At 42.4% G+C, this 20424-nt stretch overlaps 1 protein-coding gene across 21 annotated transcripts in view; it reads right to left on the reverse strand.

Moving 5' to 3' along the window:
• Nucleotides 1–4098: 4098 nt before the first annotated feature.
• The window catches only part of ADPGK (ADP dependent glucokinase), a 36468-nt gene continuing 20142 nt past the window's right edge, over nucleotides 4099–20424 (reverse strand). For 6 of the 21 annotated variants that reach the window (XM_073996269.1, XM_005559992.4, XM_073996258.1 and 3 more), the window contains 4 exons: nucleotides 12190–12310; nucleotides 8258–8454; nucleotides 7505–7603; nucleotides 4099–5665 (listed from right to left, as the gene is read on the reverse strand). In XM_073996269.1, the coding sequence (XP_073852370.1) occupies nucleotides 5114–5665; nucleotides 7505–7603; nucleotides 8258–8380 (774 nt within the window). In that variant the 5' untranslated portion in view covers nucleotides 8381–8454; nucleotides 12190–12310 and the 3' untranslated portion in view covers nucleotides 4099–5113. Of the gene's footprint in view, nucleotides 5669–7013; nucleotides 7090–7504; nucleotides 7604–8257; nucleotides 8455–12189; nucleotides 12311–20424 lie in introns of all 21 variants that reach the window. The other 15 variants (XM_073996262.1, XM_005559991.4, XM_073996254.1 and 12 more) reach the window with 4 other exon arrangements.

Raw genomic sequence — 20424 nt, forward strand, 5'->3', positions numbered from 1 at the left:
AGGATTAACAGAGCACAGAGGGCTGTTAGGGCAGTGAAAATACCCTGTATACCATAGTGGTGGATGCATGTTGTTATATTAATATATTTGTCCAGGCCAGGTGTGGTGTCTCACTCCTGTAATCCCAACACTTTGGGAGGCTGAGGTGGGCAGATCACCTGAGGTCAGGAGTTTGAGACCAGCCTGGCCAATATGGCAAAACCCTATTTCTACTAAAAGTACAAAAATTAGCCAGGCATAGTGGCGCATGCCTGTAATCCCAGTTACTCAAGGGGCTGAGGCAGGAGAATGGCTTGAACCCGGGAGGTGGAGGTTGCAGTGAGTCAAGATCGCAACACCGCGCTGCAGTCTGGGTGACAAAGTGAGTGAGACTCTATCCAAAGCCACAGAATGTACAAGACTGAAGCCTAAAGTAAATTATGGACTTTGGGTGATAAAGATGTGTCCGTATACATTCATCAGTTGTAACCAATGTACCACTCTCATGGGAGATGTTGACAGGGAGGGAGGAGGCTATGCATGTGTTGGGGCAGCTGATATATGGCAAGTGTCTGTATTTTCTCTCGTTTGCTATGAACCTAAAACTTCAATACCCTTTTCAGCCCCCGAGAAAGTAAAAAACAAAACAAAACAAAATCATAAAAATTCTCAGCAAATCGAGAATAGATGGGAACATCTTCAACCTGATGAAGGGCATCCATGAGAAAAAAAATGCAATGGATATCATCATATTTAGTGAAATATTGACTACTTTGTCCCTAAGATTAGGACCAAGGCAAAGATGTTTACTCTTACCACTTCTATTCAGCATTATACTGGACTAGAGTTCTGGCCAGTGCAATAAGGCAAGAAATAAAAAGGCATAAAGATTAGAAAGGAAGAAATAAAACTCTTTAGAGATGACATGATTATGTAGAAGATCCTAAGGAATCCTAAAAATAAATTATGAAAATACAGTGACTACACCTAAGTGGATTTGGCAAGGTCACAAGATACAATGTCAATGTACAAAAATCAATTGTATTTTTATATACAAGCAAGGAACAATTTTGAAAATAAAATTTTAAAAAAATCACAAAAGTGTCAAATGCTATTGATATGAAATACTTAGGAATTTAACTGACTAAACGTTAAGACCTCTACTCTGAAAACGGCAAAAGCACTTGTGTGAAACAGAAGGCCATTATACACAATGCTGTGTACTCACAGTGGAATACTATCTAGCTATAAAAAGCAACCAACTACATGCAACATGGATTATTCTAAAAAATACTATGCTAAATGCAAGCAGCTTTATACAAAGGACTAAATACTGAATGACTCCATTTTTAAGTTGCATTCTGAAAACAGGCAAAACTAATTTATGGGGAAAAAAAGTAACTGGTTGTTCTGGGGCTTGAGATATGGGGTGGGGATGACTTGGAAGTGGCGTGAAGGAACTATCTAGGGTGATGGGGACTTTTTATTTTTGCTGCTCCTTGTAAATCAAGACTAACTCAGGCAATGTGCTTGGGGCTGTCCATCTGAATCTTTTTTTGAGACAGAGTTTGCCGTGTTGCCCAGGCAGGAGTGCAGCGGCATGATCTTGGCTCACTCCAACCTCCGCCCCAAGGGCTCAAGCAGTTCTGTTGTCTCAGCCTCCCCAGTAGCTGGGATTACAGGCGCCCACCACCACACCCTGCTAATTTTTGTATTTTTAGTAGAGACCGCACCTGGCCCATTCTGAATCTTGATAGCCACTTGGGTTAGGTGAGTATATGCATTTGTCAAAACTTACCTGGCTGGGTGTGGTGGCTCACACCTGTAATCCCAACACTTGGGGAGGTCAAGGTGGTCAGATCACCTGAGGTCAGGAGTTCAAGACCAGCCTGGCCAACATGGTGAAGCCCTATCTCTACTAAAAATACAAAAAAAAGCCTAGTGTGGTGGCAGGCACCGTAATCCCAGCTACTTGGGCAGCTGAAGCAGGAGAATCGCTTGAACCCGGGAGGTGGAAGTTACAGTGAGCTGAGACTGAGCCACTGCACTCCAGCCTGGGCGACAGAGCGACACTGTCTCAAAAACAAAAACAAAGGCCAGGCATGGTGGCTCATGCCTGTAATCCCAGCACTTCGGGAGGCCGAGGTGGGTGGATCACCTGAGGTCAGGAGTTCGAGACCAGCCTGGGTAACCCGTCTCTATTAAAAATACAAAAAACTTAGCTGGGCGTGGTGGTGGGTGCCTGTAATCCCTGCTAATTGGGAAGCTGAGGCAGCAGAATCACTTGAATCCAGGACGCGGAGGTTGCAATGAGCTGGGATTGCACCACTGCACTCCAGCCTGGGTGATAGAGTAAGACTGTCTCAAAAACAAAAACAAAAACAAAAAAAAACAAACTTACCAAATGGCACACTTAAAATTTGTGCAGTTTCACTATATAAACATTTTTACCTTAAAAGACCAGAAAACAAAATGTTAAATTATTACAAGTAGCTTTTCAGTGATTTAAAATAGTTCTAAAGAGACCCAGGAAATTGTCTGTTCAGCTTAGTTATAACTGACAATTATTTAACTCTTAAATATGTGCCCCATACTGTGCTAAATATTCCACATGGCAGTCTCCTTTAATCAACAGCCCTATGAAGGTAGGTACCATCATTAACCCCATTTTACAGATGAGCAAAGTAAGGCTCAGTAAGGGTAACTTGTCCAACATCATTCAGTACTCACCATCTCAAAACCTTGTGTAGAATGTGGATTTCTTCTCAAACTTGTTAGGAGACAATACAATGCAAACTGTACCTGCATGATAAGGATGACAGATTCTTGGCTGTACTCTTACTTCTTCGTAGTGCTTTGTATGCTGCAGCTTTTCTTTTCCCTGCATTTTAAATCAGTTTCAGATGAAAGCCAGAGTGTACCAACAGTTTTCAGGAAGACTCACTCTTCATTGGGCATCCTTTTTAGGCCAATGGATTTTCAAACATTTCTTCATATAAAATCATATGTAAAATACCTTTGTAAAACACCAAAGCAAAGGGTTGAGAAACTTGAAGCCCCTACCTGTTCAGCTTATCCTACCCTTCCAGCTCACCTCTGCATAATCTGTCCTGTGTGATAAATACCCATCACTTCTATTGCTTAGCTACTTCACAAAAAAGATGGGACATTCTGCAGGGCAATGTATGTTCAAATCTATATACATTCAGACAGTCACTGACACTTTACAAAACAATGCTTACTTATACTTACCCTTATAATGTATGATGTGTTTTTATACTTTTTGTGATAACCAAATGGATTTAGTGGCTATTAGTTCAAGATCCATTATTTGAAAAACACTGCTATAGGGTACGTGCAGTCTATACTCCCTGAACTAGTCTTTATTGGCAGCACCAATCAAAAAATGGAGAACCTGTTAAGAATATACACTCAGGACCGGGGGCTCAGTCAACTTAGAAAAGATCATGTGGAGAACACTTCACAACTCCTAATAAAGTCTTCTTAGGTTTAGAATATAAATATTTCAATTCTTGAGAAAATAAAAATCTCATGTAAGCCTTTCTAATAAAAATAGGCTAGAAGGTTGGTTATTTTTAACTTATCTGGGAAACAGAAGGATGAGACAGCAGCCAGATATTTCGTTAATTTAAGCCTATGCAGCTTTGAGTTACAAGCTGCATTCTAGGCTTAAATTTTCTTTGAAGGAGTAATCAAGCTTTCTTACCCAAAGCAGGGAAAGGGAGGTCACAAATGAAGAGCTTGAGGTAGCTTTGAGATTCTAGAAGCTGTTGTGGGCCCGGGGGAAATGAAAACCCGATGAACTAGGCAGGCCCACCACCAACTGCCATGTTCATACTGCCCTCCGAACAAGCTGAAAAGGCTCACCATGCTCTCAAACTGCTATGCTCTAATTCAGCTTTAACTGGGCTACTTCATACTAGTACTTTGTGTCAGTTTCAACCCCACAGGACAGGCCTATAGCTCAGGCTCAGCATGAGGGACTGCAAGTACCTCAAGAGCAAAGTAACACGTACATCATAAATGAACACCAGAATAATTTTTATCTTATCTGGTTTCAGAGTGGTGATGGAAACAAAAATCAATTACAGACAGAAATCCTGAAATGTAAATTGTTTTTAATATATTTAAGAGCACACAGAAGTCTTGATTTATAAAAAAATAAATATATAACATGACAAATTTATTGATGATCCTGGAGCTCTGAGGTCAAACTCTTTAATGATCAATGAAAACATAAAACATACATGATCTGTTATACACACAGGAGCATATTCCAGTTGTAAAAAGCAAATTCCTTGAAGGCTCAGAACGAACAAAAATCAGTCTTCATGGCAGAAAGCACATCCAAAGCTAGGCAATGAAGTTCAGCTCGGGCCACGTGAACCTTTCACCAGCCAGCCTATAACCTATGGAGCCAGGACAGGAAAGCACGATCCTTCAGCTCACGACGCCACCCAGGCTTCTAGACAACTGCAGAATGAACGAGTCCCTCAGAGGCTCCCCAGCCCCTGCTGCCATCATAAAGCACAGGAGGGATTGTTTTGTCCTTAGCGGCTCTGTCCTAAATTTGAGAGCAGGAGACTGAGAAGGTTATGCTCATTAAATATTGTCATTGTAACACTGAATGGAAATGATGATCCTTGCCCATGGGCACTGAGCTGAGAGAGAGAGGAACCTCACATGAGGCTTTCCTAGAGACCAGGATGTTGGGTGAGTGGGCGTGCACTTCTCAAGTGGGCAAGGAAGGAGTGCTTTTCTCCAGCTGACATGCTCTCAGGGGTGAAGAAGTTTGGCTTAAAATACTAGATGGCGCCGCATAAACTGAGGATTTAGGAACTGAGTTTTTAGCTCTGTGACACACAACATAAAAAACAAAAATCCAGTCTCATTAGCTAAATTCTGATTAAAACCTGAAATGTTTTTATGGAGTTGCCAACAGGCTGGAATGTATCTGATACAGTTTAATCTGCTTTTATTTCTTTGGCTGTCTTCCAACTAGATTTATGAACAGTTCTGACCCTCTCAATCCTATTTTCCAAACCACTTTCTTCCTGTAATTCTTAAGTTGGCTAGTTCTCCTTCCTCAGAAAAATTACCCCTAACAATCTTCCTAATAGTGAGGGTGTACTTCTGAATAGAAGAGTCCTTCGGCTGAAATGGCATCTCCAAGGCCTACAGTTCGAATGGGGTCTTTACACACCAACACTGGTGTGAAGTGGAAGGATATTCCCTCCCTGTGCCATTCTACTACTGGCTTGTTTGGGTTTAATACAATCCTGGAGCCTGCCTCCGAATGGGAAGTCATGAACTCTTGGGGTGCCCTCAGAGACACTCGGCTAGTGTCTATGGTTTCTGTGGCGCAGGCCTGTGTCCCAGCCACACGAGCTCCTGCAGCCACGGCTGCCAGCTGGTTGGCCCAGTGTCCATCCACAGTTGCCAGGATGTGGTAGACCAGTGTGTGGAAATGGATCCTGGTGAGATCCGAGGCTCTGCTTTTACTCCTCCCGTGTTCTTTCAAGATCCAGAAGAGGATGTCACTGACCATGCCCACATCAGGAACACCGTTCCACGAAGAGAGAGAAGAGTGAGGTCCAGATGCTGACTGGGTGAGAAATAACAGCTCCTGTTCATTCAGCCCAAGAGAAGTCACCGCAGGAAAGACCTGCTAACAAAAACAATGACAGGTCTCTTTCTGATGGAGATAACCTGGCTCCTAAGATGTCCCATGACATAGCCAGTTACTAAATGAAAATGAAATAGAAATGGCTCATTTTTTTTTAAAGGTGAGAAGAAAAACCCAAACAAAAGCTATACTGAGAAACACCAAGAGTGAGCCCAACTGTAAACTATGGACTTTGGGTGCTGATGATGTGCCTGTGTAGGCTCCCTAGTTACGATAAATGTGCCACTCTGGTGCAGGCTGCTGGTAGTGCGGGAGGCTGTGTGTGTGAGGGGACTGGGAATATATGGGAACTCTCTTGGATTCTGCTGTATTTTGCTGTGCACCTAATTATTACCGTAAAAAAAAAATGAAGTCTATTAAAAAAAAAAAAAAAAAAAAAGAACACCAGTCAGCCCTCCATATCCGTGGGTTCAACCAACTTCAAATGGAAAACAGAGTATTCGAGGATGTGGAACCTGCAGATAGGGAGGGCCAACTTGTCTAATCCACAGATTCCATGGGGCCAACTGCAGGATGTAAACATCTGCAGATTCTGGTATCTGGGAAGGGTTCTGGAATACACTCCCCACCCCCGGCCCACACACTGCTGATGACGAGGGATGACTGTATACTGAAATACCATTTTTTCATCTGTCAGACTGATATAAATGCAAATTTTAACATTCTGGTAGCAAGGATATGAGGGAACAAGCATTTGTAAAGAATGCCAGTGGGAAGTAAACTGGTATAATTCTCATGGAGGGCAAGCTGGCAATCTCAAAATTACAAATGCTTTCTTATGCTCCAATCCAGCTGTTCTTCTTCTGAAAATTTCTCATACATATGGACTTGCTCACACGCAAAATAAAATCATGTATAAAGTCGTTCACTGCAGCACTGTGTGTAACAGCAAAGGGCAGTAAATAACCAGTATGTCCATCAAGAAGGTTCAGGTTAAGTAAACAGAGGTACATCTACACATTCATTTTAACCATGTGGCTGTGAAAAGACAGAGGATACTCTCCATGTTAGTGATGCAGGAAGATCTCCAAGATATATTTAGTGAAAAAAAGAGCAAAGTGAAGAACAGTGTATTCAGTAGGCTATGCTATCTTTTTGGGGAAAAGCGGATGGAAAAGGAAAATCAGGATATATTTCCGTATTTTCTTATACTTGTACAAAAGAACTCTGGAAATAAACTGATGAAGGTTACAAGTAGGGAAGGGGAGGAAGTAGGAGGGAGACTTCACTGCATATCTTTTCATAGTTTTGGAGTATTTTTTAACCAAATGAATATATAACCAATTAAGAAGATTAGGTAACAATAGATTGCCAGTGAGATACTTGCCTGAGTTCATAAAGCCGGGGAGTGCAAGGCTGGCATGCTAACCCAGGTCTCCAAAGCTTGTGTTCTGAAGCCTCACCTGCTTGGATTTATACTAATCACTGCTGCTGCCCAGAGGCAGGCGCCAAACACCCAGATGCCTGAGGAAGGAGGGAGGTTCCCCCAAAGTTTCTTTGCTTTGAGCTTCTTGAAATTCAACTGAAAACAGCTGAGCTGGGCTTTCAGTTTTCTCCACTCACTTTCAACTTTCCCATTCCAGAGGAGAAATATCGACAAATCTGTCAGTTACGTAACTTTAACCTAGTAGGAGACACTACTGTTTCAGAACAGTCCTGGATCCTTATTTGGATCTCCATGGACTTGATTCTGAGTGACACAAACCTACATGTCAGTGAGCCAGTCCCTGAGCCCAAACAGATGGTCCCACTGCACAAAAAAGCTTCTCTGCAAGGCTCTATGAGGATCAGGGCCAAACAATGGTCCCATGTGGTTACCTGATGCACAATGCTGCTCATGAGCTCCCTGTTGGTCATACTGGCCAGCTCTAGGTGAACTGGAATACCAGTGGGGATGTCAGAAATGGAGGTTACAACCTGCAAAGAGAAGAAGATAAGCACTGCCATTAGAAATAGAAGGAAGTAAAGAAAGGGGGAAAATAGATCAGATCCTGAGAGGCGGTTCCTCCTGGTAATGGCCTTCTTTGCATGCTCACGAGAGCTACAAGCAATGTGGGTCCCCCACCGCCTCTGTGGACAAGGGACACTTTTCCCACCAGGGAAGACTAGGCTGTGCAGAGCCATCAGGGATACAGAATCAGAGATGACAAAGAAGTGTCCCTGTATATTCACGTGGCCAGCCTATTCCTGGGACCTAAATGGAGCAGTTCACTTCGACTGCTGTACGAATCTGTAGGAGTTGCAGCATAGCTGATGTGAAGTGAGATGATACAAATAACACAAAGGACACAAACTACAAACCCTGAAGCTTGCAACCACGGTCAGTTTAGCACAGGATGCAGAGGCTCAGGCAAGAAGATGTTCTGACCTGTCCTACTCAAGCTGCTGCCCACGTCTGTAGGGATACAGTGAGGTGCCTCACTGCAGCAGGAGGCAAGCTCTACAGCCAGCTGCCAAGATTATGTCCCTGCGAGGCCAGGACCTAAGACAAGGCAGCAGATGCCAAGAGAGGCTGGAACCTGAAGAAAACCACCAGCTGAGATCTGTGAAATTCTGTAACAGTGCCATTACCTCCAAGAGTCTCTTCCTCTGGAGCTCCTTGCTTTGTCCCTCCATCATGTGCAATCCAGAGAGGACCACCAGGTCTGGCTGAAACTCCTCCAGGCTAGACACAAACACCTCCAGCATATTCATGGCCCCGTTGGAGAGGTCGTGAGAGAAGATGAATCGGTTGGCATGGGGAGCTTTTAACTGGCCCCACTCCTCCCCTGGAAAAACCCAGTCAACACAATGGGAAGAAAAGGAAGAGGCTTTAGGTCTCCTAGCTGTGGGGGCACTTTCAGCCACCTCACAGGCTTGGAGCCTTGGCTCCAAGCAGGCTGGTTTCTGGCTGAGGAGACCCTGGCAACAATGGTCTGAGGTCAGCATGGCACTGCAAGAAACAAACCAAACACCTAAACCCAAACCCAACCAAGAAACAGAAACATAGTATGGGTGCTATATGCCTTTTTCAGGGTAATTAGCTCCCCGAGTCCCAGGAGAGCCCTACCGTCCACTGAGCTCTCAAACACAGGAGAGACAGTACAGAACAGCAGCATGACTTCCAAATACCAGCATACAGTGCGCAGAACGCACGCCCTGCAGACAGTACCGGCTGTCATTGTTTAAAGCACATTCTTCCTCACAGCATTGCCCTGAGCATCTTTCATTCAGTTGGAACTTAAGCAGGCTGAATTCCTTCCCAACAGCCAAGCTCACTGCATCTCCTCGTCCCTGCTGCCCATCAGTGGTTTCTGGGCACCTGATCCAAAGGGTCAGACTATCTGGCTGCTCCAGTTGCTTCTATGTGAGTTGCTTGGAGGAATGACTGTTTAAGACAAAGTTTAAGTGCTAGTTCCTCCCTTAATATGAAGCCTTTCCTAACTCTACCACCCCTAAGCAGACTTGATTACCTCCATTCCGGAGCCACCACTGTACCCTAATACAGGACTGAGGCACATGATTTTGCAATTACTTTTTCTTTTTTTCTTTCTTTTTTTTTGAGATGGAGTTTTGCTCTGTTGCCGAGGTTGAAGTGCAATGGTGCGATCTCGGCTCACTGCAACCACTGCCTCCCAGGTTCAAGTGATTCTCCTGCCTCAGCCTCCCAAGTAGCTGGGATTACAGGTACCCACCACCACACCCGGCTAATTTCTGTATTTTTAGTAGAGATGGAATTTCACCATGTTGGCCAGACTGGTCTTAAAACTCCTGACCTCAGGTGATCTGCCTGCCTCGGCCTTCCAAAGTGCTGGGATTACAGGCGTCTGAGCCACCACACCCAGCCTGTAATTACTTTTTCCAAGTGTCTATCTCTGGCTGTAAACTGTGAGCTGAGGGCAGGGCCTGTGTCATCCTCTATCATATTCCTTCTGCGTCACGCTGTGTCTGGCATATAGCCATGGGAATGAATTAAAAGAACAAGCAAATAAGAGAACAGATTGATGACCTAAATGCCCATGACAACAAAAAATATGGTTATGAACTCCAAATCCAACATATTGCAAATCAACAAAGACTCTGTACAATGAGAAAAATACATTACATTGATATTCTCCAGAGAGCAAGACATGAACTCAACCCTTGAATAGTGACACTGCCAGGAAACACGACCTGATTGAATCTAGGAAAAAGGAGCCACACTGTATTCAAAATACACTGCTTCAGGAAGTGACAGAGGCAAAAACAAACAGGCTTCTGCAAGGCAAGGACGAGAAGAACCATGCAGAGCTGCCTGCTGTTTCCACAGGACACAGGGCAGAGGGGTGGCCCGAGAAGCAAATGGATCGAATTCTGCCTGTAATGGTAGTTAGCGCCTCTCTTTCTTCACAAAGTGTTGTATTCATTTCTGCAAGCAATCTCTTCTCAATGTATCATCCTGCCCTCAGCTAGTAAGTCAGCAAAACCTCTACATAGTGACTCACTGGATTCCCAGCCCAAGCCTGACGATGGCTTCTCTGGGGAGGTTTGGTAAGAAAGAATGTGAAAAAAAGTGGACACATCCCTTGGAATATCCCTATTGATGTCAGAGAGAAACTGGGGATGGATTTCTGTTGAGAGAGCTGAGCCCAGGACTGCTGCCACCAGTCTAGGCTCCCTCCTTGGACCTAGGAAAATGTCACCTCACAAAGTTTAATGGAAGTCCACTGCTTTGTACGCAGAAAAGGCATAGGAAAGAAAAACTGAAGTGTGACGCTTATAAACCCAAGGATGGAGACACTCTTTGTGAGGTGAGCTGTGCTGTCTCCTTAACTACATACAAGGCACAGCTGTCCAATACATCATCAAAGTCTTGCTGAAGACATAAGACTCTCCACTCTGTAGTCACCAGGGAAAATGACAAACCAGGAATCACAAAGCTCCCCAGTTCATGCTGTGGGTGCCAAAAAAAAAAGTGACATGAATCTGGAACTCATGGCAGCAATACCTCAGAGGCTCATCTTTAGCAATTCCAGACCCTTCCAGTCCACAGTCAGGGCATTCTTTTTTTTCTTTTCTTTTTTTTTTTTTTGAGACGGAGTCTTGCTCTGTCGCCCAAGCTGGAGTGCAGTGGTGCAATCTCGGTTCACTGCAACCTCCACCTCCCAGGCTCAAGCAATTCTCTGCCTCAGCCTACCGAGTAGCTGGGATTACAGATGCCCGCTACCACACCTGGCTAATTTTTGTATTTTTAGTAGAGAAGGGGTTTCACCATCTTGGCCAAGCTGATCTTGAACTCCTGACCTTGTGATCTACCTGCTGCAGCCTCACAAAGTGCTGGCATTACAGGTGTGAGCCACGGTGCGCAGCCAGGTCATCTTTTCATCCAGGCTGCTCACAGTGTTTCCACACACCAACCAATCTCTTAATCCTTACCACAATGATCAGGCAGCAAAAACTATCACTCTTACTTCCCACTTGGGAAAACTAAAGCTGAGAAACTCAAAAACTCGTGTAGCATTAAGTATGAACTGCCTACGTCAACAGTGTTTCCCTAATTTTCAGACCCTATCCTTCCTTACTTCCCAGCTGATTCTAGTAAAGACCCGAAAGAGAACCAGAACATGTTACAACTCTTTTTCTACCTGGAGAAAGGCATAATTTTCAAGAAACAACATAGTTCATATCTTGTGTTAAAGTTAATTACTCTAGTAGAGAAGATTCTCTTAATTGACTTGGAAGTAGTTCACTAAAGAGTATTAAGTGCTGTTTCAAGGTACCAATTAGTCTGTTTAGATGCTTGAGTCTTAAATATGAATTAACAATGTGTTGAATCAGAAACTCAAGAGTCTGAGTTCTGAGCAGAGGGAAAAATACAGCAGGAAATACACAGGATCAAAGTATGTCCAAGTATTTAAGATTTTCTCAGAAACCAGATGCCTAATCTATGTAACACATAAAATCTGCAGGGAAGAGGGGATGGGATGCAGTGGATGTGGATTTATTAACATTAGAACATCTGATGGGAAACAATATAGTGATGTTAAATACAAAACACTTCCACTCACACACCCAAGGAAAAATAAAATGCTCCAGAGAAACTTGCCAGTAGCTTGGAATCAACCCCAAGCAGCTAGGAAGAGTCAGTCAGACAGGCCTAGGGCAGAATCCAGCACAGAGCTGAATGGATGCTACCTGCCTTTCTCTTCTCTTAGTCATAAAGGAAAACTTTATATATGTGTGTTTAACACATTTTCATTTTTATTTGAGATGCCTGCTTTCCTACAGTCTGATTTATCTTGGCTTCAGAGCAATTCTGTTTGTAGACCTGGAAATTTTCTTCCATGTTGTAATACTCTATCAGTCTCCCTTGAGACAATGGCCAGTATCAGCTCAGTAGAACCAATAGGTCAGGAAACGTTCAGTATGGCAAAAACAGGATCCTGCTGATTTACCAAGATAAATTTCTGGCACAGTCACACCCCCATCTGACAATACACAGTCCCCTGACTGGTCTTGCCACCATTACTTACTCATTTCCTTACCTGCTTGATACTCTAAAATGAGGTGGAACTCATCCACTTCCTGCAATGACTCTGGTGGAACAAAGACATTGTCATCAAGAAGCTCATGTAGCTTTGGACCAACTGGACCGCAAAGAAGAACCTGGAGACAAGCAACACGAAGTCCATCAGGAGCCCCGTTCCTTGCCCCACAGAACCTCAACAGTACCCCAGGACAGTACATTCAGGCTGATTCTAATCATTTCAACAAAATATTGGAATCCAAATCTAATTTTGAAAGCTGTTGGTTTGGAGGTGTGCAGCAGAAGGCATGTCACCAGGGCTAAGGCCTCTGGAGGGTATGACCATAATGTGCCCAGAACTGAGAGGCTGACAAAAGAACTGTGTCACAGCCATCAGGCACCTATGCAGCTGCTGCATCTCATTCCCTCTGCTGAGGACTGCATGTTTGTGTCACCTCCCCAAATTTAGATGGTGAAGCCCAAACCCCCATGTGGCTTATTTGGAGATAGGGCTTTTGGAAGGTAATTAATATGAAATGAGGTCATAATGGTGAGTTGAGGTCCTAATCAGATAGAACTGGTGGCCTGATAAGAAAAGAGAGAGAGATCAATCTCTCTCCCGCGACCGCGTGCACCAAGGACAGGACATGTGGGAACACACTGAGAAGGTGGCCACCTGCAAGCCAAGAAGAGACTTCTCACCAGAAGCCACACCTTGCTGGAACCTTGATCTGGGGCTTTCCAGTCTCCACTGTGAGAAAATAAACTTCTGTTGCTTGAGACCCTAAGTTTATGGTATTTTGCTACTATGACAGCCAAAGAAGACCCTACCCCCACTTTCTTTACGCACTCACACCTTGTGCACGCAAAGAGACATGGGATGTTGTCTGCAACAAAGCTGCCAATGAAAACTGTTTGAGTTTTTACACGGTATAAAAACAGTTTCTGGATCACCATATCCTCAACCGGGTGACCTCATTTGTGGAATAAAATTCTCTCCCATTACTGAACTGTTACGTGAATAGGACAGCCTTTTCAATATGAGAATTAAAGAGCATCCCAACTGAGAGACTTCAGGGGAAGGGGCTCTGCAGCTTTTCCAAAACCTTTTTCTTCAACTCCAACCAGGGCCTCCCTCTGGCTATTCTTTCTAGAAGCCATTTCTTATCTGTTCTTGTTCCTCAACTCCAATAAGCCATTGTTTTTGCCACACCATTCAAGGCCAGGCTAGCAGACTCAAAACCACTGAACAATGAAGACTGCACTGAGATTTAAAGGAAAGTCCCCAGAGACTGTCAACACTGCTTCACATTTTTTTTTTCTTTTTTTTTTTTGAGACAAGAGTTTTGCTCTGTTGCCCGGGCTGGAGTGCAGTGGTACAACCATAGCTCACCACAGCCTTGACCTCCCAGGCTCAAGCGATCCTCCTGCCTCAGCCTCCAGAGTAGCTGGGACTATAGGCATGAGTCACCGGGCCTGGCTAATTTTTTATTTTTATTTTTAATAGAGACAAGGCCTCACTATGTTGCCCAGGCTAGTCTCGAACTCCTGAGCTCAAGAGATCTCAGCCTCCCAAATTGCTAGGATTACAGGCATAAGCCAACATACTCGGCCCATTTCAGATTTAATATGTCCCACCCAGAAGCTTCAAAAGGCATTAACTTGCTAATTAACTGCTTATATAGACTGCTTTGTACAGAGGTACTTTTGTGTTATCTAAGAAATCCCGGCTTCTGGATAAAAATATACTCCTCTCCCTTTTCTGCCTTGACACATGCCCTTTACTTGCCAATTCTGAAAGTTTTGCCCCAACCACTTTACTTCCTTTCTCTAATTCTTGGCTAGTGCTCCACTTCCAAGATGAGACAACGAGGGCCACAGGCCATATTTACCCTCCTGCCTGAAACAACAAAAAAGACAAAATGTATGAAACAATGGTTTTCAAAACATTGTGTGAACATCAGACAATAAAGGACGATCCCTAAAAAACAGGAATAAACTGGCCAGGCACGGTGGCTCATGCCTGTAAGCCCAGCACTTTGGGAGGCTGAGACAGGCAGATCACTTGAGGTCAGGAGTTCAAGACCAGCCTGGCCAACATGGTGAAACCCTATCTCTACCAAAAATACAAAAAATTTAGCTAGGCGTGGTGGCGTACACCTGTAATCCCAGCTACTCAGGAGGCTGAGGCAGAAGAATCACTTGAACCTGGGAGGTAGAGAGCCAAGATCATGCCACTGCACTTTAGCATGGGCGACAAAGCAACACTCTTGTCTCCAAAAAAAAAAAAAAAAAAAAAAGAAACAGGAATAAATTTAGTAAGCCCTACAAACATCTCAGCATATTACTGTAAAAGAATTTCCAGGTATACGGAACCTGAAAGAATTTATCACTAGCAGACTCCCACTACAAGCAATGTTAAAAGAAGTCCTTCTGGCAGAAGGGAGAATGACACGAGATGGAAATATGTTTTTGTATTTTTTTGAGACGGAGTCGCTCAGGCTGGAGTATAGTGGTGTGATCTCGGCTCACTGTAACCTCCACCTCTTGCGTTTAAGTGATTCTCCTGCCTCAGCCTCCCAAGTAACTGGGATTATGGACACGCACCACCACGCTTGGCTAATTTTTTTTTTTTTTTGTATTTTTAGTAGAGATGGGGTTTCACCATGTTGGGTGAAACAACCTGACCGTGTCAGGCTGGTCTTGAACTCCTGACCTCAAGTGATCTGCCCATCTTGGCCTTCCAAAGTGCTGCAATTACAGGCATGAGCCACCGTGCCCAGCCAGAAATACGGATCTAAACAAAGAAATGAAGAACAACAGAAATGGTAATGCTAGATAAGTACATAAGATTATTTTTCTTATTATTTAAATCTCTTTAAGAGATAACTGAAGAAAAGTACTAACAAATGTAGTGTGAGGTTTGTAACATGCAGAAGTCAAGTGTTTCACAATGATCGTATAAACATTGGAGGGAGAGAAGTACAGGCATACCTCATTTTATTGTGCTTCACTTTACTGTGCTCTGCAGATACTGCAGTTTTTACAAATTGACAGTTTGTGGCAACCCTGTGGTCCCCTCTGGGCACCACTTTTCCAACAGCATGTAATCACTTCGTGTCTCTGTCACATTCTGGTTGTTCTCACATTTCGAAGGTTTTCATTATTATGTCTGTTATGGTGATCAGTGATCTTTGATGGATGCTACTATTATAACTGTTTTGGGACACCACAGATCATTCCCACATAAGACAGTGAACTTAATCGATAAATAATTTATGTGTTCTGACCACTCCATGGACCGGCTGTTCCCATCTCTCGCCCTCTCCTTGGGCCTCACTAAAATTTCCTGAGACATAACAATATTGAAATTAGGCCAGTTAATAACCCTACAATGGCCTCTGTGTGTTCAAGTGAATGGAAGAATTGCACATCTCTAACTTTAAATCAAAAGCTAGAAATGATTAAACTTAGCAAAGAAGGCATGTAGAAAGCTGAGAAAAGCCTTTTATGCTGTTAGCCAAGTTGTGAATGCAAAAAGTCCTTGAAGGAAATTAAAAGTGCTACTCTAGTGAACATACGAATATAAGAAAACAAAACAAAACAAAAACAAAAAACAACAACAAAAAGAAAGCAAAACAGCCCTATTGCTGATATGAGAAAGTTTGAATGGTCTGGATAGCAGATCAAACAAGCTACAACATTCCCTTAAGCCAAAGCCTAATCCAGAGCAATGCCCTACTCTCTCCAATTCTATGAAGGCTGAGAGAGGTGAGGAAGCTGCAAAAGAAAAGTTGGAAGCTAGCAGAGGTTGGTTCATGAGGTTTAAGGAAAGAAGCTGTCTCCACAACATAAAAATGCAAGGTGAAGCAGCAAGTGCTGATGTAGAAGCTGCAGCAACTTATCCAAAAGATCTAGCTAAGATCACTGATGAACATGGCTGCACTAAACAACAGGTTTGATGTACACAAAACAGCCTTCTGTTGTAGGGTAATGCTGGATAAGTACATAAGATAATTTTAAGAAGGTGCCATCTAGGACTTTCAGAGCTGGAGAGCAGAAGTCAGTGCCTACCTTCAAAGCTTCAAAGAACAAACTGACTCTCTTGTTGCGGCTAACACAGCTGGTGACTAAATTGAAGCCAATGCTCACTGACCATTCTGAAAAATTCTAGGATCCCTAAGTATGATGCTAAATCTACTCTGCCTGTGTTCTATAAATGGAACAATAAAGCCTGAATGACAGCATACCTGTTTACAGTTTAATAGGCATTTTAAGCCCACTGTTCAGAACTACTGCTCACAAAAAAAAAAAAAAAAAAAAATTTGTTTAAAGTATCACTCATTGACAGTATACCTAGTCACCCAAGAGCTCTGCTGGAAATGTATAGGGAGAAGGATGATGTTTTCATGCCCACTAACGCAACATCCATTCTGCAACCCATAAATTAAGAAGTTATTTTGACTTTTTTTCTTGAGACAGAGTCTGGATCTGTCACCCAGGCTGGAGTATAGTAGCCTGATCTCAGTCCACTGCAATCTCCTTCAAGTGATTCTTGTGCCTGAGCCTCCGAGTAGCTGGGACTGCAGGCGTGCACTACCACACCTGGCTAGTTTTTGTATTTTTAGTAGAGATGGGGTTTCACCATGTTGGCCAGACTGGTCTCAAACTCCCGGCCTCAAGTGATCTGCCCACCTTAGCCTCTCAAAGTGCTAGGATTACAGGCATGAGCCACTGCACCTGGCTAGAATTTTGACTTTCAAGTCTATTATTTAAGAAATACATTTCATAAGGCTATAGCTGCCATGGATAATAACTCCTCTGATGGATCTGGGCAAATAAACTGAAAACCTCTGGAAAGAATTTACCATTCTAAATACCATTAAGAACATTTATGATTTATAGGAGGAAGGCAGCATATCGACATTAACAGGAGTTTCAAAGAAGTTGATTCTAACCCTCTTGGACACCTTTGAGATTCAAGACTTCAGTAAAGGAAGTAACTGCAGATGAGGTGAAAATAGCAAGAGAACTAGAATGAGCAGTGGGGCCTGAAGATGTGACTGAATTACTGTATTCTTCATGATAAAACTTGAACAGATAGAGTTGCTTCTTATGGATGAGCAAAGACAGTGGTTTTTTGAGATGGAATCTACTCCTAGTAAAGATGCTGTGAATATTGTTGAAATGACAACAAAAGATTTAGAGTATTACATACACTTAGTTGATAATGGCAAATAGCAGGAAGGTTTGAGAGGACTGCCTCCAATTTTTAAAAGTTTTTTAATTTTTCATTTTTAGAGACAGGAATTTGCTCTATCACCCAACCTAGAGTGCAGTGGCACAATCATAGCTCACAGTAGCCTCAAACTCCTAGGCTTACGAGATCTTCCTGCCTCAGCTTCCCAAGTAGCTGAGATGATAAGCACGTGCCACCATGCCCAGCTAATTAAAAAACTTTTTTTTAAGAGATGGGGTCTCGCTATGTTGCCCAGGCTCAAGTGATCCTCCCGCCTTATTCTCCCAAAGTGCTGGGATTACAGGTGTGAGCCATTGTACCTCGCCTGATTCCAATTTTGAATGAAGTTCCACTGTGGGTAAAGTGCTATCAAACAGCATCACATGCTACAGAGAAATCTTTTGCGAAAGGAAGAGTTAACTGATGTGGCAAATGTCATTGTTTTATTTTAAGAAATTGCCACAGCCACCCCAACCTGCAGCCACCACCCTGATCAGCAAGCAGCCATCAATATCAAGGCAAAGTGCTGCCAGCAAAAAGATTATGACTGTCTGAAAGCTCAGATAATTGTTAACATTTATGGGTAACAAAGTACTCTAAAATTGTGTACACTTTTTTTTTTAGACATAATGGTACTGCACACTTACTTGACTACAGTACAGTATAAACATAACTTTTAATGCACTGTGAAACAAAATTCATGCGATTCATTCTATTGCAGTATTTGTTTTATTGCAGTGGTCTAGAATCAAACATGCAGTATCCTGAGGTATGCCTGTTATCACTTGAAAGTAGACTGTGATAGGCTAAAAATGTACAGTATAAACTCTAATGCAACCACTAAGAAAAAAAGAATTATACCTAGTAAAGAAGATAAAATGAAATCATAGAAAATAATCCAAAAGAGTACAGAAAAAGAGGGAAAAAGATAGAGATGGGACAAACAGCAAACAAATAGCAAGATGCCAGATTTAAACCTAACCTGATATATCAATAATCACATTAGATGTAAACAGTCTAAACACTCCGATTAAAAGGCAGAGACTGTCAAAGCGGGTTAAAAAGCAAGTCCCAACTATGCTGTCTATTAAAAAATACACTTTAAAGTAAAAAGATGCAACTAGATTAAAAGCACAAGGACGGAAAAAGATATACCATGCCAATACTAATCAAATGAAAGCTGGAATGGCTATTTCAATCAAAATAGATTTCAGAGCAAAGAAAATTATGAAATGATTTTATTTATCCCTAGTAATAATAAAGGAATTAATTCATGAAAGGGATGTAACAATCCTAAACATTTATATACCTAATAAGAGTTTCAAAATACATAAAGTAAAATGTCACAGAACTATAAAGGAAATAGACAAGTATCCAAAATTACAGTTGGAGATGTCAACATCCCTCTTAATAATTGATAGATCAAATAGACCAAAAAAAAAAAAAAAAGGTAAGAATATAAAAGACTTGAACACTATCAATCAACCTCACCTAATTGACATTTACAGAACACTCGACCCAACAACAGAAAGGCTTATGTACATTCTTGAAACTTTCAAGTACACACAGAACCTCACCAAGATAGACCATATTCTGTGCCATAAAAATGTATCTAAAACTTAGTAGGATTCAGGTCATAGAAAGCATATTTTCTGACCATACTGAAATTGAAATAGAAATCAATAACAGAAAGACATCTGGAAAATTCCCAAATATTTAGAAACTAAATAACATACCTCTAAGTAGTCCATGAATGGGCTATTAAATGGCACATCTCAATAAATCAAAGGGTTATTAGTATTTTGAATTGAATGAAAATAAAAATAACATATCCCAATCTTTGGGATGCAGCTAAAGCAGTACTTAGGGGATATTTATATCACTAAACCCCTATATGAGAAAACAGGAAAGGTCTCAAATCAATGACTGTAGCTTCTCACATTAGGAAACTAGAAAAAGAAGAGCAAGTTAAATCTGAAGCAAGCAAAATCCAAGGGAAATAGAAAAATAGAGAAAAATCAATTAACCAAAAGCTAATTACTTATTAATAAGAGCAATAAAATTTATAAACCTCTAGCCAAACTGATCAGAAAAAAAAGAAGATACAGGTCGGACAGCTTTGAAGAGAGCAGTGGTTCTCCCAGCACGGAGGTTGAGATCTGAGAACGGACAGACTGCCTGCTCAAGTGGGTCCCTGACCCCTGAGTAGCCTAACTGGGAGACATCTCCCACTAGGTGCAGAACCTCACACCTCACACAGCTGGGCACACCTCTGACACGAAGCTTCCAGAGCAAGAATCAGACAGCAACACTCGATGTTCAGCAATATTCTATCTTCTGCAGCCTCCGCTGCTGATACCCAGGCAAACAGGGCCTGGAGTGGACCTCAAGCAAACTCCAACAGACCTGCAGCTGAGGGTCCTGACTGTCAGAAGGAAAACTAACTAACAGAAAGGACACCCACACCAAAACCACATCAGTACGTCACCATCATCAAAGACCAAAGGCAGATAAATCCACAAAGATGGGGAAAAAGCAGTGCAGAAAAGCTGGAAATTCAAAATATCAGAGAACATCTCCCGCTCCAAAGGAACGCAGCTCATCGCCAGCAACGGAACAAAGCTGGATGGAAAATGACTTTGACGAGTTGAGAGAAGAAGGCTTCAGTCGATCGAACTTCTCAGAGCTAAAGGAGGAACTACGTACCCAGTGCAAAGAAACTAAAAACCTTGAAAAAAGAATGGATGAATGGATAACTAGAATAATCAGTGCAGAGAAGACCATAAAAGAACTGATAGAGATGAAAATCATAACATGAGAACTACGTGACAAATGCACAAGCTTCAGTAACCGACTCGATCAACTAGAAGAAAGACTATCAGTGATTGAAGATCAAATGAATGAAATGAAGCGAGAAGAGAAGTGTAGAGAAAAAAGAGTAAAAAGAAATGAACAAAGCCTCCAAGAAATATGGGATTATGTGAAAAGACCAAATCTATGTCTGATTGTGTGCCT

The sequence above is a fragment of the Macaca fascicularis genome, chromosome 7 (genome assembly GCF_037993035.2).
Source record: "Macaca fascicularis isolate 582-1 chromosome 7, T2T-MFA8v1.1".
NCBI classification, from domain to species: domain Eukaryota; kingdom Metazoa; phylum Chordata; class Mammalia; order Primates; family Cercopithecidae; genus Macaca; species Macaca fascicularis.